Source organism: Gopherus flavomarginatus, chromosome 8 (assembly GCF_025201925.1).
Source record: "Gopherus flavomarginatus isolate rGopFla2 chromosome 8, rGopFla2.mat.asm, whole genome shotgun sequence".
NCBI classification, from domain to species: Eukaryota; Metazoa; Chordata; order Testudines; family Testudinidae; genus Gopherus; species Gopherus flavomarginatus.
In genome coordinates, this window is record NC_066624.1 from 76,754,252 (window position 1) to 76,782,100 (window position 27,849).

Consider the following 27,849-nt stretch of genomic DNA (forward strand, 5'->3'; position numbering starts at 1 on the left):
GAGGAATACGAAGTACAGAAGTAAAAGCTCACAGGCAAGATCCAAGCTCATCCTTGCAGACCAAAAGTCATTCATGTCTTCAGAAGATATTTACAAAGCAGGCGGCAGATGATCTAGTACCATGTTGGCTAGACTCTAATAGTAGCTCCCAACCTGCGGCCCAGTCACCAATACTATAAGCTAAACATGCAAGCCTCTGCAGACGCTGCCTTCAGTGAAGGGTACTCTGTTATCCAACAAGCTTTTAAGTACCAGAATTGTCGCTTTCAGCTTGTAAAAACTGACTGTGGTTTCACTAGGGTTAAATCCCAATGCGGGAATGGCAAATCTAGACAAAACAGATCAGATGCCTGGTACATCTAATCTCTCTTCTCTGGGTATCCAAGGTTTGCCATTCCAACCCAATACTTTCTTCATTTGTATCCCACCTCTCCCTGATGCCTATAAAGTAATTATAACATCACGGTAGTAGGATAATTTGTACATACATATGCCATATATAAACAACTGATAAGAAGAAAACCTTGTTTACTATTTCCTATTCCCTTGATCTGTTATGTCCTTTGGGAATGCAAGCTTTTTGGAGATACCTTTTTGTACAGTGCTTAGCATATTGTAGGTGTAATTAGAAACAACAGCAACAAAAGTTAGTTTGAATTTTATTTCACAATTGCTCAGGTAACTTATGACTTTCTCATATCGTTATCCTGAACAAAAAGGTGGTCATGATAAAAATACTTCGAATTCTTATACTTCAAATTTTCAAAATCACTACAAATCTTAACTAATGAGTACATTGTGTGTTCACTAAACCCTTCCAAGCTTTTGGAAGTGCTGTAACGCTCAGTCTTTCAGAGAGTCAATACATTACATCACAGGGAATTCATTCACGGCACACTACGGGGAAAAAAAGTATTCGGAACTTTATGCCAGAGCTGGGGTTTGTTGGAAGTGCCTCAGTTCTCTGTAAATCATTTAAGAGAGCACTTGTGTCATTCCATGAAACAATTCTGTGGGCCTGCCAAATATGTCAGCCTAAATTATATATGTATTTCACCGACTTCAAAGCACTGCCTGGAGATGCTGCTCTAAAATAACTTAAAGGATGGGCAGTTGGCTAGGACTTTGCAAACCAAAACAATGTAATGAAAGATAGAGCAGTGGTGCATGCTGCCCCCTAGTAACTTAAAGGGGTTTAGAAAAGATGGGATTTTGGAAGAGTACATCTGCTTATTTAAACACTAGTCTCACAATCAATATCACAGAAATCCGCATTTTGTATATAATTACAGTAAGGCCTGCAAGAAAATGCACACGAACAACTTCAACTGCATTTGCAATCTATCTCAACCATGTTAGAGGGAGACTACTGCATACTTGCAAAATTCTACTAGGTCACTAGTCAGATAACTTTTTGAGGGGTTAAATGAATATTTTCATCATGATTAGGGAGGATGCGAAGTTTCTGTGCCTGGTCTAACCTGATTTCTAGGCTGCAATAACATAGTAATAGCACTAGAGAAGATTTTACCAACCTAACAATAAGACCAAACCGCAAGACAATATTCTATGCAACTCTGCAGAGGGTGCACAGTCCTGTGCGACACATACTCCAACCCTGCATTCTCTCTCTCTCATCCTTTGAGAAGGAAACTTTTGAGTCAGATTTGGATTTATTTTTATTAAATCTGGCACGCATTTTTCAAATTTAGTAAATTAAAATCTATGTCTGATATGTGAGGGCGAGAAGCATGTTTTGTTCACCTTAGTAAAGGTGATGTTTGTGCAAAAGATATTTTTTTATTAAAGAACAATGCATTTATACAGCTATATTCATTCACATATAAATGACTACTTCACATTCAGTGAGTGTCGGTACTCTTCTGACCCATACTTTTTAAATTAATTGGAAATTTTGCATGCCAAAAATATGAAATAGTAAAATTAAGTTAGTCAGAAAGATAATCTCATTCCCTGTGTGAAAACTGGACAACCTCATATTGTTTAATGTCTACAGAACTGTTGCTGCTTTCTCATTCCTTTTTTCCTTTGAAACTATGAATTACGGCACATTTAGATTTAAGGCCCGAAAATTAATCTGGGAAAGACATTTTGCAGATTTACTGAAAATATATACCAAAAAACAATGTTATTTGTATTCTGGTAATTCTCAAACTGTACCGGGCACTGTGCAAATTATATAGGAGTACAAAGCCCTTATCTCAAAGAATTTATCTTTAATCTACAGCAATGATTACTGCTAAACTTGAAGTACACTGTAAGAGAAGGCTTTCATAACACTGTTAAGTGGCCATTTGTATAAGTGGAAGCTTAAAAAAAATCTACAGTGAGAACCCATGAAATAACAGTAATTTATTTAACTAGTACATTTCATGAAGCCAGAAGGCATGCTCTCTTCCCTCCAACATAAATAACCCTTACACCAGTTATGAAGAACGCTAAAGCTATTCTGCCATCTGTACCACGTTTTGTGCATGCTGGCAGCCTCCCTGCCCAACAAGTAATGAGCTTGGATCACCAAACTGTCTGCATTTAATAAAAAGTCTGCATGCTTTGCTAAAATTGCTTATTTTTCCTGGCAATTTTTTAATGTAATCCACAAATTAAGTCCATCAACAAAGCAATTTACTTGCTATTTTGTTTAGCTCTTATGTAAACCTTTGTTTCATAGACACCAAATAGGTTAAACACAGCATTAAAAGCTGAAACTAGATAACATAGCAGCACTCATTTCTGCTACTGTATTTAAGGTAGTGTCAGCATTTTTCATTATGAAGCGGCAGAAATTTGCACCAGGGTTGCAACTCAGCACACAAGGTCTTGCCAGCAGAGAAAGAGATCTATATATACTTCCTCACCAAGCCACCATGTGAAGAAAAACTGATTCCGTAGCTTGCATTAGATTTTTTTTTTCCTTACAGCACTTTTATATAGTTCCCAAATAAAAATTATGCTGTTTTAAGCCCTGATCCTGGATCAGACCCCTACAACTAGGCAGAATCCCATTAAAATCCTTGAAACATGAACTGGCTGCTTTGGCTATTTAAAATATAACCGAACTAAGACTGCAGCTTGATAGTAAAGAAGATACGTTTTTCTCAGCATGTTTCATAAAATGGGAACATACTCTCAAGAAGATGATTTGATAGATGTGTGCGAATTTTATAACATCGAGAATTATTATTTTTTTTTTTTTGCACATGGACTTGCCCCAGTCTTCACCAAGGAAGAGCAATTCACTTGCCAGACACCCACTTACACAAGGGGAGGATGTGCACAGCCCCAGTATTGCTCTAACATAGGTTACATATCTATTACAATTGTAAAGGAGCCATTAGCTATTGAGGGAGGGAGGGAGGGTGTCACAAAATAAAGAGTACTTAGACAAATCTCTCAGGTCAGATCATCACTGTTTACTAAGCTCCTAAAAGGAAAAAAAGTTACTTATAATTCTGCAGATTTGATGGATTCTCTCCTATGTCTCATGCTCCCAGTACAGGTCCACCTGGGCCTCAGATACAGTAGTTCAGCACGAGACGACTCCCCGCCTCCCACCGGGATCTCAGCACCAACAAAGGCTGTCCCAGGTAGAGATGTGCAATAGAAATTTAAAAATACTATTGCAATCATCAAACTCAACTTCTGTAGCATGGTCTGAGCTGTTGCGTGATGAGTGACTGACAAATCCTCACTGGCAAACTTACTATGCCCTGGATCCTGCCCTAGGGCAAGAAGGCTATGAGTTGAGCTTCTCTTATAGAACTCTGACCTACTTAGTCTCTATGGGGGACAAGTCAAGACTTTGGAATCACTTGATTTAGGTGCCTAGTGAGCTTTTCAAAAGCACACAGGAACCTGATGCCCATTGATTTCAGTGCGTGTTAAGCACCTATCTGTATGCTGCCTAAATACCATTAAAAATCTGGCCTTCAGAGCAAGGGAGTTCCATCTTGGTGCTGTGAGCATGAGCCAAGTGAGAATGAATTCTGTAGCAAAATATTTTTGATGAACAGAGATTCACCCACTATTACCATTTATCAAGTAAATAAGCATTTCTTGAAAGGCACTTGCCCATGAAGTTGGGTACAGTTGAGATTCTCTGAAGGATGTAGGCTAAAACAGCTAATGGGTTGGACATTATAAAAATTAAAGTCAGTAACACTGTAGGACCTGTTTTAATAGAAAGTGAAGAACAGTTATAGAAGTAGCACCTCTTAAAATGGAGGAACTTAAAACATAGCAGGCCAGGATTCTTTCAGATAATCATGAATCCTTGCACAGAGGATATTAAAAACTCGTGTGTGCTCAATGGGGTTCTCTTACCTTTGGTAGAATCTTTTACAACAATGTCAGAGATTTCAAAAAGTTTCAGAGGCAAAGGCATCTTTCTATTAGCAGCAATGGTCTTCAGAAGGCCAGGCAAAAGGCTGGTGCGTGCCACCTACAGGTCAAACATGAAATTGCATGTGTAAAACAACCTGGCAGGTTGCTTCAGTGCCTTATCTTTTCTGGGTCTGCTTATCTGGAATTACTTTTAAAACAGCCAGGTGAAGTAATGCAGTAATTTCAGAAGCTTATTGCTCTCTATTTTAGAATTATTAAACCTGAAAATGTAGATATCATGCACTTACTGTCCAAGGATCTCAAAGTACCTTATGAATGTGCGTGAATATTCATATCCATATTTTGCAGGAGAAACCGAGGCACAGAGCACTTCACAGGCTTTTCTGAGTTTTTACAACATAGCCATGACACAGGAAGGGGAAAAAAACCAGGATTTCTCATTCCCAGTCTCCAGCTCTAACTACAAGGTAATGCTGCTTCCAAATAAATAGATTGAGAAATTCTCTAAGGAACTAAAACAATTCATATATATTTCTGATGCATAGTGACATGTATCATCAGTTACACTTTCAAGCAATGTGTCATCATGTTGCAAGGGTCCTTGTGAATTTATAAGCAAGAGAACAGCTAAGGGATGGGATGCTTCCTCTACTTCTCATTGTCAGTGGCGTGAGCTCCAGTGATTCTCGCTCCAGAGTAGAGGATCTAATGGCTAGGAGCTCAGCACCTCCTTTGCTTTGCAATAGTGGATATATAAGGGACAACTGAAAGCTATTTATTTGTGAACCAGCTGTGAACCAATCTTAAAAATTCAAATAATTAGCCAGATGACTGATGAGTGGTGCAAAAGCAACAGCTAAGAGACCTGACTAGGTGGCAGCCAGGTACACAGGGAAGTTAAAATATGGGTTAAAAACTTAATTTTGAAATTTGGATTTAAGCTGGTGAGGGCATAAATATATGAAGTTTAAACATATAAAGACACTTCCTGTTGACACAGAAGGTAAATACTAAGGTGACTTCTGAACAGGCATCCAGAGACCTGCTGGTGACTATCAATAGAACAGGTAATATTTAAGATACTGCACTGTAATATGCTTAAAATATGTGTAGAGACTACAGTAATGGACAGCCAGAAATATTTATGATAGATACACAAGGAAACACACACCACATACTCACATTAGTGTTTTTTCAAATGCAAGTCACCCACATTTACTGTGCCCTGCCTTCAAATGTTGTCTTAATAAAGTGCCCCAGTTTTAAAATTGGCTCAGTGGGACTAGACTTTCCACTGGAATTTACAAATCATGGAAACACTTCTACTGAACTTAGATGCTCAAAAATCCTGACTTTAACAACCTATTTTTAGAGTGAAACTTGATCTCTCTGTTGAATTTTGGACTCTGCAACTACTCTACATTCTGCAGATACAAATGGACATTTAGAGATTTAGGATTTAAAGGTGGAAATTACTGTAACAAAACAGGGCCCAATTTTGTCGCCCCTAATCCCATTGGGTAGTACCTCATTCCACTAAATTTACACTGTTTAAAATACTACTAAGTATAAGGGGCATAGAATTGGGCCCTCAGAGGAAACTGCAAGCAACTGTATTTTACATGTGCATAATCTGTCTATTGACCTCTAACTGCACTGAAAGTGGCCACCACATTTTACGTATTTTCTTTCCTTTTGATATTTAAGTTCCCTCCCAAATTGCAGGCTTTAAATATATTCTTTGTAATGTTATCTTGCTGATTGGCAATTACCCTCTCAGATGTTTAGGGAAGCTGGTAGTGCAACAATTAGAGCTGAAATTAAACTACTCACCTGAAATTCTGCCGTTTTGGGATTAGCTATGTGTACTGCTTTTGTTGAAGAGATGTCCACACCGAGTTTATCAGCAATATCTTCTTGGGAACACTGAAGGGAGAAAAAAAAAACACAGTCAAATGGTTAAAATATACAGAGAACCAATGATAGAACTTGATATCAAGAACAATGCAAGATCAACAATAGCTCTGATGCCCCTTAACGTGACTCTCTCTGATTGGCAATACTCACTTGCAAGCACAAAAGAAAGTGAAGAGTGAAGCCTCAGCCTTATATCTAAGTGGCTTATTTATGCACCAATTATTAACCAAAATAATGCTAGATTAATGGGAAAAGGCAAGAGTGTATCAGCTTTTATCATGGGTAATTATCTATTTTAAAAATAAGAGGACAGATTCTTCCACTCTGATTTCCATTGAATAATAAATTCCTGTGCAAATGATTCCAGTGGAATCAGTCCTACACTGAGCCTTCAAACAGAGAAAAACAATCCCACTGGGACTACTTGCAGAATAAGGTACTACTGTGCATTGATAAGCGTTACACTATCACAGCTCTATTAGGCTCTCAAGCTGTCTTTAAAAAGCTAGTTAATAAAATAGTACAAGTGACTTATTGAGCTCACTGATCATCTGTGCACACTGAGTGACAGAAACTACCATTAGGGCCATGCCTACACGTAGAAGCTTACAGTGGCATAGCTGTACCAATACAGCTGTGCTGCTGAAAGAACACTCCGGTAGCTGCGTAACGTCGACAGGAGAGAGCTCTTCCGCTGACATAATAAAATCAGCTCATCGAGCGGCAGTAGCTATGTTACCAGGAGATTCTCCCACCAAGCAGCGCTTATGCCGACAAAACTTATGTCGCTCAGCGGTGTGTTTTTTCATACCCCCTGAGCAATAAAAGTTTTGCAGACATAAATGCTAGTGTAGACCTGGCCTAAGATTCACAGTCCAGATTTTCAGAATTTATAGCCCTACTAATGCATTAGGAAACTGATACATGAACACTGCACGTAATTGAGGATTTGCTAGTATTCTGCAATTTTCCCAGAGTGTTCTATTTGGGTTGGCAGTGCTCCAAAAGCGGGGTTGATTGATCAAACGTGAGTAAAATTAGCAACTGACACCATCGGAAAGAGTGGGCTTCTGAATGGAAAAAAAAGTGATCTTCAATTATTGCTCACCTTAGCAGGATTTTTTTATGATCAAGTGTTTTCAGATGTCTAGTTAAACTGTGTTAGCTGACTATGACGTGACTGAATACACACTTGCTAAATCACACTGAACTCAGCGTTACTCTTTTGAAGCTATAGTTCTGGGCTCAAATCAAAGAATGGATTACATGTAAGAATGACTAATGGACATTTTTCATACAAAATGTAACATGAGGTTGTGGAATGGTGCAGCAGGTAGGACACTGAAATGATAGGTGTGTTTCATATCTGTGTTTTAAGAACCTGGCAGTGATGTGCCGGAGCTCAGATATCAATGTCACAGCAGAAACATAGATGTGCAACATGCATGACATGATGTAAGTGTCCGATCCCATAAATCCCTACCTATGTGAACAGCCCTTACTATTGTAATCACCTCTGCACACTGCTGCAATTCATAAAGGTCAGATGACATGTACTGCTGGGATGCACATAAATTCAGCATTTTGAGCATCCCAGTTATTTGATGTTGAGAACACTGAAGAGACATTCATTGAATTAATATATGAACAAAACCTGTGAAAGCTTTGAACACAGAAACACATTGTGCTGCTCCTATCATTGCACTACTACAGATAATCTTACTACATTGCATACTGGTATAGCGAGAAATAACTGGTAGCTATTATCCTGGATAGTCCACAGGGATTGTCCACTAGTTAGATGGGTCAAAGTTGGGAAAAAAAAAGAATCACATCTGAACTCCCTGGAAGTCAGGAGACAGAAGTCTGAAGCCAATTTTATAGTTTTACATTATCCCATTACATGAGGACAGGGTTGGGCAAACTACGGCCTGTGGGCTGGATCTGGCCCCTCAGGGCTTTGGATCCAGCCCACGGGATTGTCACCCCTGCGGGACCGCAGGCCCCTCACCACTCCCAGAAGCGGCCGGCACGATGTCGCTGCGGCCCTGATGTGTGTGGGAGGGGGGAGGAGGAGGAGGAGGAGGACGACACAAGGGCTCCATGCGCTGCCCTTGCCTACAGACACCACCTCCCGCAGCTCCCATTGGCCAGGAACGGGGGACTGCAGCCAATGGGAGCTTTGGGGGAGGCACACACAGGCAAGGGCACGTGGAGATCTCTGTGCTCCCTACTCCCACCCCAGGGGCTGCAGGGACATGGTTCCGGCAGCTTCTGGGGGTGATGCAGGGCCAGGGCAGGCAGGCAGGCAAGGAGCCTGCCCTGGCCCCAGTGCACACCGCTGCCACCCCGGACCTGCTCCAAGTAAGTGGCGCCGGGCCGGAGTCCGCATCCCTCCTGCACCCTAACTCCTTGCCTTGAGCCCCCTGCCACACACCTCCAGCACCCCCTGTTCTGAGCCCCCTCCCAAAATCCACACCCCTCCCTGCACCCTACCCTGAACCCCCTCATAGATCCCATACCCTTGCCTTGGGTCCCTTCCTCCACACTGCACTTCCTCCCACTCCAACCCCCTGCCCTAGCCCTGGCCCTGCATGCAATTTCCCCACCCAGATGTGGCCCTTGGGCTAAAAAGTCTGCCCACCCCTGCATTAGGATTATAGTATTTGGTTTCAAAGGGCAAAATTTTCAAAGGCGCTTAAGTGCTGTAGGAACCTAAATCCAATTGAAAGTCAGTGTCATAAACCACTTAGAGGATTTTGAAAATATTATTCAAATATTAACTGTGAATCAGATAACAGTCTCTGAAAGGAGGATGAGTGTTCTTTCAGGGTCCGTGTGCATGCAAGTGTGTGTATTTTTTGCACCACATACAGGGTCAGCTATTAGTTATATAAATCTCATGAATTTCTGAAAATCCTTTCTACATTTAGATCTACTCAAATCTAAGGGCACAATTTGGTACAAATTCTGTGGCCACATTAGCACGTGGGGACCTGCCATTATGTTCACCCAAGTACTTTTATTATAAAGAACTTATTTAGCATACTAAAAATTGTTTTAAAATCTATTCTGAAGAGTTCCTGTGCATTGATATCTGATTTGCTAAACTAAATATGGTCATGTACATTTAATATTTTTTTTAAAAAACATTAGTCTGTATCATCAACTAATTGTCTGCACAATTCCAGTTTTCAAAACTACACTAACTGCAGTTACGGACATAACAGTGGTAAGAAGTACTCTCTGCTGTGAAAGTCTGATCTCTTGCAAGGGTCTGAGTACTACTATAACAACCATAACAGTCTATATCTGCGCAGGAAGCTGGAAGTGAGACTGTTGTATGGGGACATAAGAGTACAATTAATGCATAATTTATACTTTTTAAAATGCTTTTAAAAGATCTGTAAAAAAAACAATTTTGCTGACTGAGGCTCTGCATACCACTATTACAGCTCAAGCAAGCATTCACAGACAAGTTACAATACCCAAGAAAGGGTTCAGAATGGAACGGCTGTGAACTCTGAACTGCAGTGTTATGTATGGGGTATCACTATTCATTTTGTTTAAACATTATTAAATTGTAACCAAATACATTTTGTTATTAAACTCTGGCAATCTTGAGAAACAGTCTGACAGTCTTATGATACTCATGTACAGTCTTCTCAGTACTATTCATGTTAAGTTAAACTTAAAAAACAGTCCATTTCAGCATCCATATTTCACCTCTATATTTTGAAATATATGCCAATCAGCAATTCAATTCCTCTGAGGACACGAGCTCACACAACACACATTATATTGTAATACCAAAACATTAGCAAACATGCATGTCCCAAAACAAGATCCCATAACATTTGCTGCATTTACACTGCATGACGCCGTAAGACTATTATGTTCTGATCTGGCTCCCTAATTGTTTCAGCATACAACCAAAAAATCCCAAAGTTAATAAAATGTACCAGCGCAAAAGTGAGTGCTTCAGTGAATCCAGCAGCTGCCAAGTCCTGTCTCAGAAGTTCTGTGAGCTTATTGAGAGGAAACTAAAACAAAATAAGACAGTTTTCATCTTCAATCTGAAAATATTTATGATTCTTTTCCTGGATAATTCTGCATGTTACATTACAGTGAATGTTGCTAGTAAGGTTGCTTGCATGCTTTAAAAAACAGCAAGCATCAACCAGCTGACTGAAAAAATGAATCTCTCAATTAAAGATTTAATATCAGGTCCACGCTTAAACCCTGTCTTTTTTTTCAACCACCAACCACCACTGGTCTTGGCTCTACTCAAATCAGTGGGGCATATGTTTTGTATCCAATCCATGGTAAATGCCTCACAGCAAAGCACGTCCAAATATTGTTTAATTCTTTGGCTCTGTTCTTCTCAAAACCCTTCTGGCATACACTAGTCATTTACTGACTATATAGAGGATTTATTTATGGGGACAATCTTACTTGATTAGCTATGGTGTATGTTTTTGGAATAGTCATCTGAATGTTGTTATAACCATAAGCTATTGCTGCATCTTCTATGATATCACATGCATGGATAATGTCCGCTCTGGTAGGAGGAATTTCAATTTCTATATTGTTCCCATTCCCTGTGACATGTGACTTCAAACACATCCTGGTCAGCAGCTTTGCAAGACTTGATGGCGTTTCACTAAAACAAGACAATGGAGTCAGTATTTGGGGACTTCTACATCACGTTGATTAGCTTTTAAATAAGATACAACCTTTAATTTGCACAGTGCCTTCCATGCTAAAGAATCTCAAAGTACTTTCAAACTGTATATATTATATGTATCACCTATCAGTGCCACCTCTGAGATAACATCTGACAGCAGTTCTCTGCCAGCAAGACTACACAATAATTATAGGAGGGAATGAAGAATCACTCACTTAGTTGAATGGCATCTTTAGGTAGCTGATATAATTACTCAAGTTAACATACCAGTTTTTAGTGCATTCTAAAATTCGACTGAACACACAGTATATACACATTTAAAAATATCACAATAACCAGTGTATTTTACCACAGCTCATTAATTTCAATTAAATTAATAAAAAACTAGGTTTGCACAACATACCTGATTCCAATTTTTTTGTTAATTAAATCAGGTTTCACTTTTTCTCTTCGGTAAGCCAGTTCCTACAAGGGAAAAAAAGGTTTACGCAGCATATTACACAGAAAGTTACATTTGTGTCTACTAAAATCCAGTTGTGACATCTTTCTAATCCAACTGCTGACACCACTGACAGCCACAGAAGACAAGTCTGTAATGTGGGGTTGGGCATAATATTTTAGAGTAATTGTAATACACTTTAAACAAACAACATCCTGATATGCTAGAATAAAGTTACTTTTAGTTAAGATGTAAGTTTATAGGCACCTTGAAATGCCTTTCAAGTGAATATTTGACAAAGACAATACCAAAAACAAAGCACTGACACAATTAATGGTCATGCATGGGAGCTCAGGTTTCTGGAATTGACTTTGAAATTCTGCTGCTGGGAGTAGGGCAAATCAAACTACTAGGAAGGTAGCAATTCCTGACACCTTGAGCAGAGCAGAGAGCTGACAATTCTCTCTTCCTTGTTTTACCAGATGTATAAAATCAGATCAGACACAGCCTTCTGTAAAACTCAATGCAGCTCTTGCAGCCACAGAAAGCAGCAGGAAAACACACACAAACCAAAAAATAAAACAAGATCCTGTGATAAATTTGTTAGTAAAATTGTTTAAATACAAAACAAACCTTCCTAAACAGTTGCCTCAAGAGGGAAAAAGTGAGTTAATTCTTTTTTTGTTGTATAAGGGCTTGGAAGCTTTGGGGGTTAAAAGTTTTTGTTCTGCTTTAGAAATATCTGGAATGATGTCTGGCATTCTCCATTTTGCTGGAGGTCTGACCCAGAGATGTAGATACTGGATCTTTAATCTGAAGGGGAGGGAGCTGAAGAGGTTCCTCCCCCTCCCCCATTCATTTACTGCACTGAATCAAAATGACATCATCAAAACAAAAGATACCAATATAGCACTATAAGAAGTCTGAATCTAAATAAAAGTCACTTCCCCTCTCAATTAACCAAATTTCACTTGCTTGATATCTATGCTAAGCCTAACTAGATCCCCAGTTGACCACGTGGGATCATTTCCATTCTGCTTATTTTTAACAAAACAAAAAAAGCACTAGCTATCTCCCTAATCCTACAGAGAAATGCACAAGTGGGCACCCAAGCTTATGCAGAGCCCCTCTGAAGTCACTGTGAAGGCATCTGCCCATGAGCAGTTCATTGTATGATTGGAGCTTCCAAGAGCAAAGGACCAAAAAAGCAACATTAAAGTTATTTAACTGAAAGGAATCAAAAACTTTCCAGATCTGATCAATCAAAAAAGTTAAGCCAGGGATGATTTCAATTGCCCATTAGTTTATAGTGGGTGAAAGCTGTGGGGGGAAAAACTTCAAGCTAAACAATGATTGCAGGAAAAAGCAAGTTCTATGGGCTTTTGACCTAGATTACATGCCTTGATTGTAGCTATACTTACTACCGGATCAGACATAATATATTTCAAATTGGTTCTAAGCTACAGCAGTGACCTCAAACCCATTTCAAACCTTCCCCCTTCAAACCTGGGATATCAGACTACTTTAGCAGTCCTACATTTTTAGCTTTGACAGAAATGGAATGTTTACAGGGAAAAGGCTAGTGGGATTGCAGGAAATGAGGACTGTGCCACTCTCTTTTACCAAACCCTCATGGGTATAGAAATCCTTTTCCCCCAGTCATCTCTGGAATACTTACTGGATAGATGCAGGTTTTTCCATTATGATAAGTTACTTCTGCTGCTTCAACACTAAGGGGGGAAAAAGTCAGTGTGTGTAAAATGTGGGATTTGACCAACAAGTCTGATCTCATTGACAGTAAAGGATTGTACTACTCACGTGAATTGCTTCTCACAATATTCACTAAACATCGTGACCAAGATATCGAGGACAATTTTTGCCTACAAAGATAAAGAAAATACAACCACTTTAAAATTTATGGGTTCTGCTATTTATTTTAAATGATGCAAAATATCGTATTTTCTTTGTCATGCTTCGGATGTTTAACTTAGAATAGAGTGAACACTGCTCTGTTTATTCCTTTAACAAAAAAAAATGGAAATCTAGAATGCAAAATACAACTTTATATCTCATGGTTCACATTCAATTAAAATAAAAAAAAAACAAAAACAACGTTTGGTTCCTGTAACAAAGAAGTCTCTTCAAAGACATGAAAAATGGAAGGTTTTGGATGGCACTGAAGTAGACCAAGATTTTAACTAAATTCAGCTCCCAAAGACATGAGAGCCATTATTACAATATGGGTCTGGATCTTGCAAAAACTAACTCTAATGAGCAGTCCCACTGAAGTTACAGCAAGTAAGAGTTTATAAGCTCTAGGACTGTGCATTAAAAAAACATTATCAGATCAACCTAAACTGTAAAATCTGTTTTTTGAGGAGGATATTTCGAGAAGTTAGTGTAACAAATGAGTCATAAGATTCAAATCAGCTTCTTTGAGACATCAAAAAACCTATTTAGCCTGAGGCAGACATTTTCTTTACACATACTGAACAACATCCATTTTAATGTTCATAAGTTGTAAAGAAGTAAAAAAAGCACAATAAAAGGTGTTTATTGTTGGGATTCCCTCCAAAACCTCTTTCCACTCGACTTCCCAAGAACTCAGTTCGACTCCAGACTTTGTCACTCGGGTAATTTTATTTGCTAGGCTGAGTTGATCAGCCTCAAATGCAGGGGGTGATGGATGCAGGATACATCACAGCTCCAAAGTTACACAGAAATCCTCTCCCTTTATATACATTACACATCTCATTGTATTTATTATACATTGCATCACATGTTTTTGTCTTGGCTTGGTTAATTTGCAGCATGCACTGTCAATGGTTTGACTTCCTCTTTACCTCATCTTCACATTTCTAACTTATTTTGTCCTTGTTCCATGGGTCTTCTCCCTCTTCTTAGCTGGCTCAGACATTCTGTCTTCTTAGCCTGCTGACCTATGCACTCATCTTATTTAGCATAAAACACACTGTTTTCAACCTGATGATTCATTAGCTTCCCTAATTCTATCTTCCAAAAGAATGAGGCATCTCTCAATGTGTTAATTACATTTATCAGCCCTGAGAATGCCCTCCCAAAACACACAAAATCTATTTTAACCCGTGCAGTATATGGATTAATTTTAAAAGTGTTCTTGCTTTTACAACATAAGTTAGACTCTGCCAAAATTCTCAAAGGAGAGAATGTGCATCCACAAAAGTTGCTTGGACTTGCAATTACCTAAATTGGTGGGGAAAGGCTGCCTTTGGGTTGACACAATGAGAATTGTACCCCTACAGAGAAGCGTACTCATGCTTGGAAACTTGATCTTTAATTTCATATGACTCTCTCTTTCTTTAAACAAATTAGAATAGAATTATCAAGAAGAAAGGCATCCCCAAGAAGTTTTATTGCTAAGAGGTCAAGGGGGAAATGATTCTTTGTAAAGAGAACTCTGCTAACATATAATAATCTCAAGGTATTTTTCACTTTTCAGAGCTGTTCAAGCACAGAACAACTATCAACAAGAAAGGAGTACTGAATCTGAATTACTCTCAAATTGAACACTCAGGGCTTGTCTACATCAGAAAGTTGCAGCGCTGGTGAGGGAGTTACAGCGCTGCAACTTAGGAGGTGTACACATCTGCAGGGCACCACCAGCGCTGCAACTCCCTGTTTGCAGCGCTGGCCGTACTCCCGTTTTGTCTCGGGTGTAGAGGATCCAGCGCTGGTGATCCAGCGCTGGTAATCAAGTATAGACACTTACCAGCGCTTTTCTTGACCTCCGTGGAATAAGCAGGTATCCCAGCATACCTGAGGAAGCCTCTGGTAATCAAGCTGGTCTCCTTCCCCGGCTTGCTCTCGCGTTCCCCGAACCCCGAGCAAGCAGGTCTCCTTCCCTGAGGTTTGCTGGGTGGTTCCGGGAAGGCGAGAGCAAACCGGGGAAGGAGACCAGCTTCGCCGCGGTTTGCTCTCGCGTTCCCCGAACAAGCAGGTCTCCTTCCCTGCGGTTTGCAGGGTGGTTCGCGGAACGCGAGAGCAAACCGCGGCGAAGCTGGTCTCCTTCCCCGGCTTGCTCTCGCGTTCCCCGAACCCCGAGCAAGCAGGTCTCCTTCCCTGAGGTTTGCTGGGTGGTTCCGGGAAGGCGAGAGCAAACCGGGGAAGGAGACCAGCTTCGCCGCGGTTTGCTCTCGCGTTCCGCGAACCACCCTGCAAACCGCAGGGAAGGAGACCTGCTTGCTCGGGGGTTCGGCGAACGCGAGAGCAAACCGGGGAAGGAGACCAGCTTCGCCGCGGTTTGCTCTCGCGTTCCGCGAACCACCCTGCAAACCGCAGGGAAGGAGACCTGCTTGTTCGGGGAACGCGAGAGCAAACCGCGGCGAAGCTGGTCTCCTTCCCCGGTTTGCTCTCGCGTTCGCCGAACCCCCGAGCAAGGAGGTCTCCTTCCCTGCGGTTTGCAGGGTGGTTCGCGGAACGCGAGAGCAAACCGCGGCGAAGCTGGTCTCCTTCCCCGGTTTGCTCTCGCCTTCCCCAAAACCCCTTGAAGCCGCCCAACAGCGCTGCAGTGTGGCCACATCTAACACCACTTGCAGCGCTGGTTGCTGTAAGTGTGGCCACTCTGCAGCGCTGGCCCTATACAGCTGTACTAATACAGCTGTAACAACCAGCGCTGCAAAATTTTAGATGTAGACATGGCCTCAGTATCCATGCAGGAACAAATATGCCTAGCCCTAAACAAATGGAACTAGAAACATTTTTTAAAATGTAAGTTATTCCCAGAGCAGTCATAAAAATGAAGCATGAGGAAAAGCTGGTTAATACACTCCTCAAATGGCCCCTCAATTTTTCCTGCTCCAAAATGTATAATATATTCCCATCTACTATATATATTTGTATGATGGTCCTGTTACCCCAGAATAAAACAGCTATATGTACACCATATATGACAGCATATCAAAGACAGTAAAGCTTCATTTACCTTTGTAATATCAGTGGCTGTGCATTCAACAAACACATTTCTGGTATTTAGGCTTATTTTTGTATGGTTTCCTACAATAAAAAGATACAAACACACATATTAAAAGATGTTAGCATAGTTCTTAGAACAACACATATTGATTCACCTTATTCATAATTTAGTGACACTGCTGTTGTCTTCCACTGGCCAGAAAGTCACTTTTCCTGCTGCACCAACAGCTCTTAAATAGAAGATTCGAGTCTCCTCTCATACATCAAGAGGCAAGCGTGAAGGCATAATAGCAGAGATACACAGTCTTGTGTGGAAAACTGGGGTTCAAAGTGAACTTGCGATACCCATTTCTGGGAGGTTGCACGGGGCTGTGGAAGCTATGAAGGCAATATCAGCCTCCAGTCAGAGAAGGCAAAATAGCAAAACAATGCCCACCTGTACTCTGAGGATGTGATTTGCTCTCCTTGCTCTAGCACGAACCAACATCATGATTGTGGCTTATTAGGCTGCGGGTTAGGAAAGCACCCCTGAATCTGAGACTGAACGTTTTTAAACACCACTCAGATTGACAAACAGCTTAAGGGTAGGTCTACACTTGTGGAGATGTGTAGAGTACAGAAATTGCACACCCAGCTAACATGGGTATAAAGAGCAGTGTAGACAGTAAGGCATTGCTTGGATGAGCCAAGCAGAGACAAGCTTGAACCCTAGCGTATAGACCCTTCATGGCTGTTTACACACCAAGCTGTGCTTCCCACATGTACATGGCTATTTTTAGCAGTGTACAGTCCCCCTGCTGGAGTCTCTCCTTGCTGCAGTGAAAGACTTCGGCAGCAGAGAAAGAATCTAGCAGTGAGGAGGCAGAGGTAGAAGGCTCCATCAGTGCCTTGCTGCCACAGCCTTTCCTCATTGCCCCCACCCTGCTGGAGCCTTTCACTGCCACGTCTAGCTACGCAGCTTGTCTTTCACTGGGGTTTGTAGCTTCACGTACCCAACACACCGCCACAAGGTAGGCAAGGTCTAAGTCACTACTCTGAAGAACTGAAGGCTTTTTCTTGACATGCCCTAGGTAAAGCCTAATGGGAAGCACATTGGGATACACAGGGTCTTCCCTGCTTTAAAATAAGAGAGAGAAAACAAACAGCCCATATCTAAACCAAAGACATTGGTCAATATTTACTTATCAGTCTAGTAGTCAGACACTTCTTACTTGTGAAAATTCAGTAACCTTACCCACCTTTGCCCCTCCCCCAAAACTGCCTAATGGATGGAGAGAAAGGACAGCCCACTGGTTAGAACACTAGCCTGGGACTTGGAAGACCTGGGTTCAATTCTTTGTTCTGTTATAAACTTCCTGTGTGACCTTGATCAAGTCCGTGTCTAAGTTCCCCTTTGGGGGATCCCGGGAGGGGAGAAAAACACTAAACTATCTCATAGGGTGGTAAGAGGAGAACATATGTAAAAATGTTGTGAGTGCTCAGATCCCATGGTAATAAGACCTGTATAACATGGATAGCAGAACAACACTGACAAGACAGGCTTCAAGAAGAAAGAATTGGTTCCTGGAGTTTTAAGGGGAGGAAGGGGGTTGTTTTTTGACCAGTTCACTGTTCGAAGGATTCCAACTTGCAGCACAAAAGCTAAAAAAGAGCAAGTAAAATGTTGGAGCTCTCTCAGATTGATATAAAGGATCTGAAGCTTCCACAATGCAGAGCGCGCCATGGCCAAAGCACACAATTTCTCCCCAGAAAGGCTATGAATTTTATTTGTGACTACAACAGGAACAGTACCAAAGCTCCAGAAAAACTGATGTCCCATGCTTAGTTGTATATCATGTATGTGGCCCCATTCCTCACAATGAGGTCATGTTAAGAACTAAGGAGGATTGAGGAGTTACACACCAGTGTATCTTGTGATCCCTTTACCAAATTGCCTCCGTCATGCCCTCTGCACGCTGAATACACTCAATTGTTCTAGGATCAGTTCAAGGCAAATATAACATCACGTTGCAATCAGACCTGGATGGGAAACAGTTTTCCCATCCCACAAGAAGTTCTGAGATTTAAAAAATGTTCCCATTTCATATAAGGACAAACTGAAACCTTTTGAATTTTTTTGTGATAAACCAGAGAGAATTCCCCCCTACAACAGCTAGTTGCTAGGACACTCACCTGGGGTAATAGAGCAGAAATTTGAACCTGCCTCTCTCAAATCCCAGGTGAGTACCCTAACCACCACCCTACTGGCTATTCTGCTTTCTCTGCCTCTTAGCTTCAGTCCCACCCATTCATCCTTGGTCTGAGAAACTTCTCCTTACAGAAGTTTTGTTGAAACTGGAATGTACTTGCAAAAAAGTTCTGTTTCAACATTTTCCAACGAAAAAATGTTTAGTTGGAAAATTCCTGCCCAGCTCTAGTTAATGTTTCCACAATAATCTAAAATTAGCATTCACATGTTTACATTTCAAGAACTATAAGATGCATCAACTTTAGCCTTGAAACCTCATCCCTTAAAACACACCAAGATATGTGAAATTTAAATCAGCCTTTTGAATTATTAAAACGCAAGCAGCTGGAATGTTTAGAGCTAGAATAAACTGAAGCTGCAATAAGCCTAATCAAGAACATTTCCAAAAGGATCAGAGACTGTGGCTCAAATCACATTCAAATTTGGAACAGCTGTTAAACATCAGAGATAGATAAAAGTACACAGACTTTTAAGATTCAGATCAGCTGTTTAAGATTTGTAGGGATGACTAGAGAAACACATCCAAAGTGAGAATGTCATTGGCCAACAGATCAGTCAATGAAGAGAGAGACGGACCCTGATTACATAAGAGTTATTGACTCTTGGGCTAAAATCTTATTATGGGCACAATGAAACTACGTATCTGTTTTTGTCTAAGGAAATATTCTTGCCAGTATCATTGATTTACTTCACCAGTCACCAGAAATGCCTTCCCCAAATCATCCATGAGTTCCTCTCATATTCAGATGAAACTCTGTTAGAAACCATGCCAACAAAAATTCCAGCCCCAATATTTATTTATTCAAAGCCTTCTGAATTCATTTTTTGTATACCAAATGCTCTCACAGTAATTGATTCATGGTGCTGACAATTACACTGGATTCACGCCCAGGCAAATGGATCAGCATCCCCTATTACCTACAACACAATGAGAGATACAAATTCTACCAGTTATAGATTCACCTTGAACCAAACTCTTCAGCCAAATGACCAATGAGTAATAAGCCTGTATCTGTTATGCCTATCTCATAGCTGCTCATGAAAGTCCCGCCAAAGAAGTCCGTCATTTAATTTCCAGTGGCAAGGGTACCAGAAACACACATGGCATTTATAGTGAAGAATAAATGAAAAAAATCGTGACACCATTTTAAGAAAAATGAAACAATCCATGTATACTCAAAAGTTTGTTGGCTACATCATCAGAAAAATAATAGTGACAAAATAATAATATGTAATCCTACCATTGATGATTGGTGGCATTGAAAGAACGACACCGTTGCTATCGTAGATAACTGGATAAAGTGGGTTGTTTTCAATTATGTGTAGATAATGCTTAAGTTGGCTGTCAGTCTGGAGAAATAAAGCACAAGTTGAATTTCACATTATCTTAATCATGAACCATCACCATATGACATAATCCCTCAACTGTGGCATTAACAGGAATTTTGCCTGAGTAAAGGATTAGGCTCACAGATATTACTTCACTACAGAAAGTTGTTTAAAAAAGCAAGGAAGCCAAGAAACAAATTTTCTATTTTCTCATTTTAACACTAATGTCAAAATATTACTTCTTAATCTATGAGTAGGAGAATCACAGATACGCTATCTTACTCAAGCCAAACACTGTGATTGTTCATCGTAAAGGAACTTCCATTTCTTGTCCTAAGCACAGAGCACTAAGCATGCTAAAGTAACTGTGTCCCAGCTTTACACCAATTGGTCTTAAAGGTGGCAAAAGTTAGCTGCAGAATAAAGAAAAGAAAATATTCTAGTCTCTTAGTACTGATGGATTTACACTGAAATGCTCTCCAGCATCTGATCCAAATGATTTTGTGTTAAAAGAGCCATGATGGGGTGGGGAGGGTCAGGGAGAGGAGGTGTTTTATTTTGAATATAAACATCTGTTGCCAGAACATGCAACATTCTACTAGACAATGCAGTTTTCTTCTGTGTATTCCTTCTAGCCACTCTAGTCCTCCTTGCTTGTTCTCTCCTTCAGTGTCCTGTCACATCAGTTTAGATAGAGCATATTGGGGCTCTCTTTATTTGCTATGAAAAGCTTGTGTGCCCCATGGTGCTTTATAGAAATGACAACACTTTGAACACTTCCATATTAGAAACGTTACTATTTAAAAAACAGGCTTGATATGACTTCTTCCCACTAATCATCGACCCACACATGGAGATCTTTTAATTGTGGACAGGAGCCAAGAATGGCATCTTGTTAAGCTTGAGCACTTTAAACAGCCACCCTCTCCTGCTACAGCTGGGTGAATATTTCAAACATCTTCCACAAATACATGATCAAATTAAAAAAAAATGCATTTGCTTCAGCTGTGCGTTCACCCCTCATGTGTTCAGTTTCCTGTCAGTAAGCTCATTCCTAGAATATTCATGGAACATTCCAGAAACATGAGCATTAAGGGAAGATGTTCACGGAAAGCAATCTTTGTGTTGATAAATGTTACTATTTGCATCAGAAGCCTGATTCCAAGAATTATGTTTATCCAAAAAAAACCCCAATACCATGCAATTTACATGGGTAATAAAAACTGAATAGCATAGCACAATTCTGAATATCAAATACAACCAAATGCTCGCTTCATTAGACTCAATTGCAAAACTCTCATTGACTTCAATGGGGCCGGATTTCACCCCAAGAGCTAGTTGCAGAAATTAGGTGAGTAATGTCAACTAAATGTGAGAGAAATGTGAGTTGCTCAATTCAAAACAATGTGGTTTAGTTCCAGTTCCTAGTGAAGAGGTGGCTACAATATAAAATTACCACTGCTATTGGCAATATCTGCAGAGGTGTCAATCCCAAATCTTGCAATCCCTCTAGAAATTGAGATTTCAGCACTGCATGTGAAGAGTTTGGAAAGGACACCTACCCTATATAGATCCATAATTTCAGAAGCCGTATACTCCTTGGACTGATTCAGGGGCTTGAATCTAATTTCTGAAGGAGGTCTAGCTGTATAAGTAAATGGACCAGAGATTGTGTCCAGGTCATGGGTGCCAATCGCTACTAATGCTCTTTTCCTACACAGGAAACAAGGAAAAACAACAATGACTTTTCTATAGGTATTTGGAGTTCATTTTAGATAACATCCTCTGAGGCAATACTGTCTCAAACATGCATATAGCTAATTGTTGAAGCAGAATAGCGATTTTTACAAGTGTGGAAGCACGTAGAGGTAGTAGCATTCTGACTGCAGTATGCATGGTACATTGACTTTGTAACAACACACACAACAGTCAAATGTAAATCTAATGGGACTGTGGCAGAGAGTTTACCCAAGAGGCTTCTTCTACTACTTATCTAGCAGACGTTATCCCCTTATGGCAAAATGCACTGAGAATTGCCAGTATCAAGCAAGACAAATGAAGAATGTCAAAGAGCACTGCTGAAAAATATTTGTCTAAGCATGAGCGTAAACATAACATCTCTTTGGAAAAGTGAACAGCAGTCCACATCGAGAATAAAATTAAATATTTCACAATAAAAAACATTAAGCCAACCTAAATGGCGATGTTCCGTTTGCTTTATTCTCACTGGATTTAAAAACTAACCTGCAGATATTCTGATGTAGTTTTTCTTGTAGGTCAATGAAACTATCATAGCGATCCTTGGAAAAAGTTATGTTACGAAGGACTGCAGCTACCGCATGAGGACGAACTTGGGCAGTCTACAATTTATAAGAGTGGTACAGTTACAAATGATAAAAATTTCATATATGCAGAATTTATAAAATTAAATTCTCACATTGAAAACAATGTGAGTCTTGGACTTCTTGAAGCGATAACCACTTGCTTACAAAAAAGTATAGTACAATGGAAAATGCACAAAGAGTACCGATATCCCCAAAGGAAATAGTTTACTTTTAGTTTGGTAAAGGAAAGAGGATTTTCTCTACAGAGAATATGGTTTCAGAAGACCATCAGAGATGCACCGCTATGAATTTTCCTGAAATAACATGGTTATCCTTTACGAAGTCTGTTATCCTTTACGAAGTAATTTGTACAGTATTCCCATATCAGCTACAATGTAGACCACTATTTACAACGTACATCACTGGATGGAGAAAACATTTAAACTTCTACTGCATAGGAAATAAATTGTAGCCTTAGCCTGTCTTAAATTTAAAACAAACTCAGTTATTACAGAGTATGTTTGATGGTGATGAAGCTTTCAAGATACGGACAAAGGTTCGGCAAATTTCACCTCTTCAGTAATAATCAGCCTTTGAACACCACCATTCGCCGGCATAATCCTTTTGTATCTAGGGGCCTTTATCCTAAAACAAAAATGGAAATAAAAAAGGTTTACAATTGAGGATGAAACATTCTTCCAAAAGGAGCACAAGGAGGAAACATTAGAAAAGTGTCAATGCGCTTTATGGTGAAAATGTTATCAATTTTTATTAGCATTTAAAATTCTGTAAAAACTGTTAACATATACACCTCTATCTCAATATAACGCTGTCCTCGGGAGCCAAAAAATCTTACCGCGCTATAGGTGAAACCGTATTATATTGAACTTGCTTTGATCCACCGGAGTACACAGCCCCGCCCCCCCAGAGCACTACTTTACTGTGTTATATCCAAATTCGTGTTATATCAGGTGGCGTTATATCAACGTAGCGGTGTATGTAAAGTTTCCTACTTAAGTATAGTGTACTATGAAATATATATGCTCAAAAAGACAACTTCACTGCAGTCAAAGAGTCCTCAAAAAACTTAGACTTAAAGAAAACAAGAACACACCTGTAGAAAACTGGTTCTGTCATACGGGATTCGATCCTGAGCACCCTCAACTTCCACTATCTTCAAGCAGATATGAGGGCACTTAGCACCTTGCAGGATCAATCCCAGGTTGTCTAACCAGATCAATCATTAATGTTAATGGTAATTACTTGCACAGAAAATTTCAGAGAAATCGAGAATTGAGAAAAGGGAAAATGTTGATAACGTTACATATTATTTCAACAACAATAAACAAACAAACAACTAAATAACAACAACCTTAAAGACCTCAATTAGGAGAAGGAATCGTCATCGTCATTCTCAAACTATGCATATCACACACAGTTGCCTTCTACTCTGTGAAAGAGTACTGCCGTGAGCCTCTCTGGACAAGATTTGCTGGAGCGTAGCAAACATTTTGGCAATTACAGTGAAGTTATAGATCAGAGATCCTTCACAAGCCAAGCAAATAGCATTTTTATTAATCAACTGCTTAATGTTAATAAGCAATGTACGAGTTTAGCCTAATCAAATACTGAAATACAAAAACCTCACAGTGCTAGAGTACCTTTCTTTAAAGACCTGAAGCCCTCGGACCAATCCTTCCAGACAAAGAAGATCATATCGGTTAGCAGGAACATCAATTTTATAGAGAATGATATCTGATGCACCCTCTGCCTTTCCATCACCTTGTTCTTTGCTTATTATGTCCTTCTCAGATGTCTACAATTAAACGAAAACTGAGTCACAAATAATGGAATAAATGAGCATTGAAAAAGCTTAGAAAATAGCATAATTTTAAATGTAAAAACTAAATAGTATTCATTAACAAATGTGGTTTGAAGGGCATAATGTTGGTTTACATGTGAAATGAGTGCTTAAAGCATCAGAAACTGTACTAATTGAAGCACCTAATTGTACTACCTCTCAGATTCAGAAGTCTTAATACAATAACCCAAAGGAATATTTGTTTATTATTGGAACTGAATTATTGGAAACAAAGACTAGCCCAGGCACAAGTGGCTAGGCTAATAGATCCCAGTTCTGTACTGGGCCTAATTATTTCTTCCATTTTGCTGTAAATCAGTATCCCATCAGTAATGTCTGAAGTCTATTCTGAAATAGAGCATACAAAAAAAGAGCCTTTGTTAATCTTCAAATCAGATCATTTTATGTATTCAATCACTTCAGACTAAACCAGAAATCAAAAAAAACACAAAGACAATATCAGATTCAGTTTGACTCTGCAAAGATGTAGGTGCTAGTACTAGAAAATTCTGATGCAGGATCAAGACCTCAACCACTACTTTTCAGTCACTACATAAAATGCCCAAAATACTAAGTTTTTGTGGAAGTTGTACAAGCTTGCATAAAAAATATAAAGCCAAAGCAGAGTTTGTAAAGTATTTGCAACACAGAACCTGTAACTGGGATACCAACGCTAGAAGTTCTTGGCCACTGCAGCAGAATAGTAGTGTCTGTGGGTCATATACACTACTTATGATGTTCAGAGAGAAGGCTCTTTTACTGGTGGAGGGCAGGTAAACTGCCGAAGACACAGCAGACTGGGTCCCCTCTATCGAACAGAACTGCAATCAATCCCCCACAGCCAAAGGGCTAAAGACAAATGTAAATGTGATAAATGACAACATATTACTTACAATTTCATCAAGTTCCAGACCAAACTCAAAGCAAAGTTCATCAAATTCTTCATCAGCTAGGAAGAAAGAAAAACAAACACTCTGGTTAATTCTGGTTTCCAATAAACAGACCTCAGACTTCTGAAGACAACTCAGGAAAAAGCCATGAATAGAATACTAAATGCTATTTGCAGGGGGACGGGGGGGGGAGGATAGAGAATTTTGTCTTTACTTTTGTTTTACTAACACTTTCTGCTATTCGTATTGTATTTACGGATTTGTGAAATTCATAGCAAAAGATTTAGAACACCATATATCAGAGTTGGTTTTGAATACAATTGGTTGTACCATTAGCTTTTTTTCAGGCTCCACACAGTATAACAGAACAGGAACACATCACATCAGCAAAAGAACAGACAAGCCCATGAGAAGCAGTGCAGTAGCATCAACAATTACCTTTTCATTCAGTCAGCTGGGTATAAATTAGGATGCATAACTCACCTTCTGACTTATGGAGAGGTCTAGTCTACCAGAGAAATTGGGGGAAAGGAAGGGCTGCAGAAAAAGGCAATTTGGCTAAGCTGTTTTATCTGCCAGGTCTACCTATCTTCCCTAATTTTTAAAAAATGTATTTCTGAATCCATCAACTATTACAAAAAAAAAAAAAAGAATCCAGACTTCAGGGTTCAGAAGTCAAGCAATTTAAAAAATGCTTTCCTCAATATGCTGTTTTAAAATTAGTTTGTCATTTCTAAGCGTATACCTGTATTTTATCAGTAAGTGGGACTCAAATAGCATGTATGTGCACACAGAACCCGAAAAATCCACCAAGCCACGGCATGCAAGAGGCTTTCCCAGGCAAATTCTATGAACTTCTGAAGAGCCCAAGCTTTGATTAAAAGCGTTTTTAGCCCTTATGGCTGTGCAAACACACTTCCACATGGAAATTAAGTGTAAGTTATTGCAGTGACGTCTAACCCTGCCTACAGCCAACTCCACGCGGCACATACTGCTCCTTAGACTCCCCCAATGAAATCGACCCAGCGTCTTGTCAGTTTCACTGTTGGCCGCTATTAGAGTCAGTAAAAGCAGCAAAGATGCATCTGACGAAGTGGGTATTCACCCACGAAAGCTCATGCTCCAAAACGTCTGTTAGTCTAGAAGGTGCCACAGGACTCTCTGCTGCTTTTACAGATCCAGACTAACACGGCTACCCCTCTGATATTAGAGTCAGGACACTCAGATCGGATCGGCAGCATCTTGCTGCCAATTGGAAAAGCACCGAGCAGGGGCAGAGACCGGCACCGGAGCTGGTACTCGGTGGGAAGCAGCCCCCAGGAACAGGCGGGAGGGCAACTAAGTCCGCAGGTGACAGTGACCTGAAAGCTGGTGACAGGCCGGAACAACGGAGAGCCCGCCAGGCCCCACCCGCTCCTGCCCAGCCCCCGCTCCAGCACCGCGGCCCCCCGCCCGCACTCACTGTAGCGCCTGCCCAGCGCCTGGAAGAGCAGCTCCCGCTTCACACTGACCGTCGGCATGTCAGAACCCTGAGCTACAGTCACACTGCGCATGCGCCTTCCGCACACGCTCGCTGGAAGGACCCCGACTCCGCCAAACTAACCAGGCTTTGGGGCTGTCCTAAACTATCGCCTGATCTTCCGAATCCCCTTCTGCTTCTGTATCAGCGCTGCTTCCCTCTCTATCTCACGCTGTCCCTGTGTCCGGTTCGCACACGCTCTCCCCATGCGGGACTCGCGGCGTGCGAGCGAAACGAAAGGAAGGATGTGACTGATGTGATCAGGCAGAGCCAGGACACCTATGGACACAGGCCGATACGTCAGCTGGCTCGGTTCAGCCGAGCCGGCTCCGGATGGTGAACGGGCAGCGCGTAGGCCCCTGTGGTAACGCCTGCTGCTCGCCCGTGCAGGGCCAGGCCCCCTCCCCGGTGATCTCGAGCGCCTTACTCAGCGGCTCCCGCCCGCCCGCCGGCTCGGGGCCGCTGGGCGGCGTGGCTTTGGGTAGCTCGAAACGTGACACTTCCGTAAGAGACCAGTCACTTACCCAGTTCAATTTGTACTTTAGATCTCTCACCAAAGACAATACTTGTAGCCAGGCCAGTATTAAACTAACTAAAGATTTATTAATTAGGAAAATGAAATGAGATGAGATAGTAACCACAAGGCTAAAGCAAGCAAATTTATATACACAAATGAGTTACAGTCTGTGGTTTTAAAAGGTGACAATGTTGTAGTAACCTGTCAGCTCTGAATGTATTTTAGGGCTAACCCAGGTTGACCCTGGGGGTCTCTGCTTCTGTTTCGTGGCTCTGACCCTGTCAGAGACCAAACAGCAAAAGAGATGAGAAACTGAAAAAAATTTCCTACCAGATATATTTCTTCCAGAATTCAAGCTGATAGGAGGAGCCTTCTTTCATTTAGCCTCTTCGTGGGTGTTGAGGCAATTAAGAAAGTCGTTGTGTTGTGATGTCCCACAATGGCCCATTTAGTTGTGATAGCTTTCTTGATGAGCAGGAGATAATCTTTCCTGACATGTCCACAGTTCCAGAGCAAACATTTTTTACAGTTATAAAGCAAAAACTTAATTACCTTATAGCAAGTGATAAAGATAGAAGTGAGATTAACACATGCAGCAATTTACAAGCATTTCATAAAGCTTAAAACACTAAACACAACCTTATGAGTTCAATACCCACCTTAGCCATATTAACACACAGGTGAAACAGCCTGACTTCCTGCAATGAATTTGTCAGTGCTTGGCTAGGGCCTAAAGCCTTGGCAAGAGCTGGGCCCTCATTTGACAGCATTACATAGCCAAGCTGTAAATTAGGGAGAGTTGT

At 40.6% G+C, this 27,849-nt stretch overlaps 1 protein-coding gene across 2 annotated transcripts in view; it reads right to left on the reverse strand.

The window, feature by feature from the left end:
- Positions 1-26,566, reverse strand: part of FARSB (phenylalanyl-tRNA synthetase subunit beta) — a 52,010-nt gene extending 25,444 nt beyond the window's left edge. For both annotated transcript variants that reach the window (XM_050964056.1, XM_050964057.1), the window contains exons 1-15: positions 26,473-26,566; positions 25,014-25,069; positions 23,921-24,075; positions 22,832-22,904; positions 22,180-22,295; positions 21,498-21,648; positions 19,848-19,956; positions 16,369-16,439; positions 13,227-13,288; positions 13,087-13,138; positions 11,373-11,434; positions 10,738-10,945; positions 10,245-10,325; positions 6,199-6,291; positions 4,345-4,462 (exon numbers count right to left, since the gene is read on the reverse strand). In XM_050964056.1, coding sequence (XP_050820013.1) covers positions 4,345-4,462; positions 6,199-6,291; positions 10,245-10,325; positions 10,738-10,945; positions 11,373-11,434; positions 13,087-13,138; positions 13,227-13,288; positions 16,369-16,439; positions 19,848-19,956; positions 21,498-21,648; positions 22,180-22,295; positions 22,832-22,904; positions 23,921-24,075; positions 25,014-25,069; positions 26,473-26,563 — 1,498 coding nt within the window. In that variant the 5' untranslated portion in view covers positions 26,564-26,566. The remainder of the gene's footprint in view (positions 1-4,344; positions 4,463-6,198; positions 6,292-10,244; positions 10,326-10,737; positions 10,946-11,372; positions 11,435-13,086; positions 13,139-13,226; positions 13,289-16,368; positions 16,440-19,847; positions 19,957-21,497; positions 21,649-22,179; positions 22,296-22,831; positions 22,905-23,920; positions 24,076-25,013; positions 25,070-26,472) is intronic.
- Positions 26,567-27,849: the final 1,283 nt, after the last annotated feature.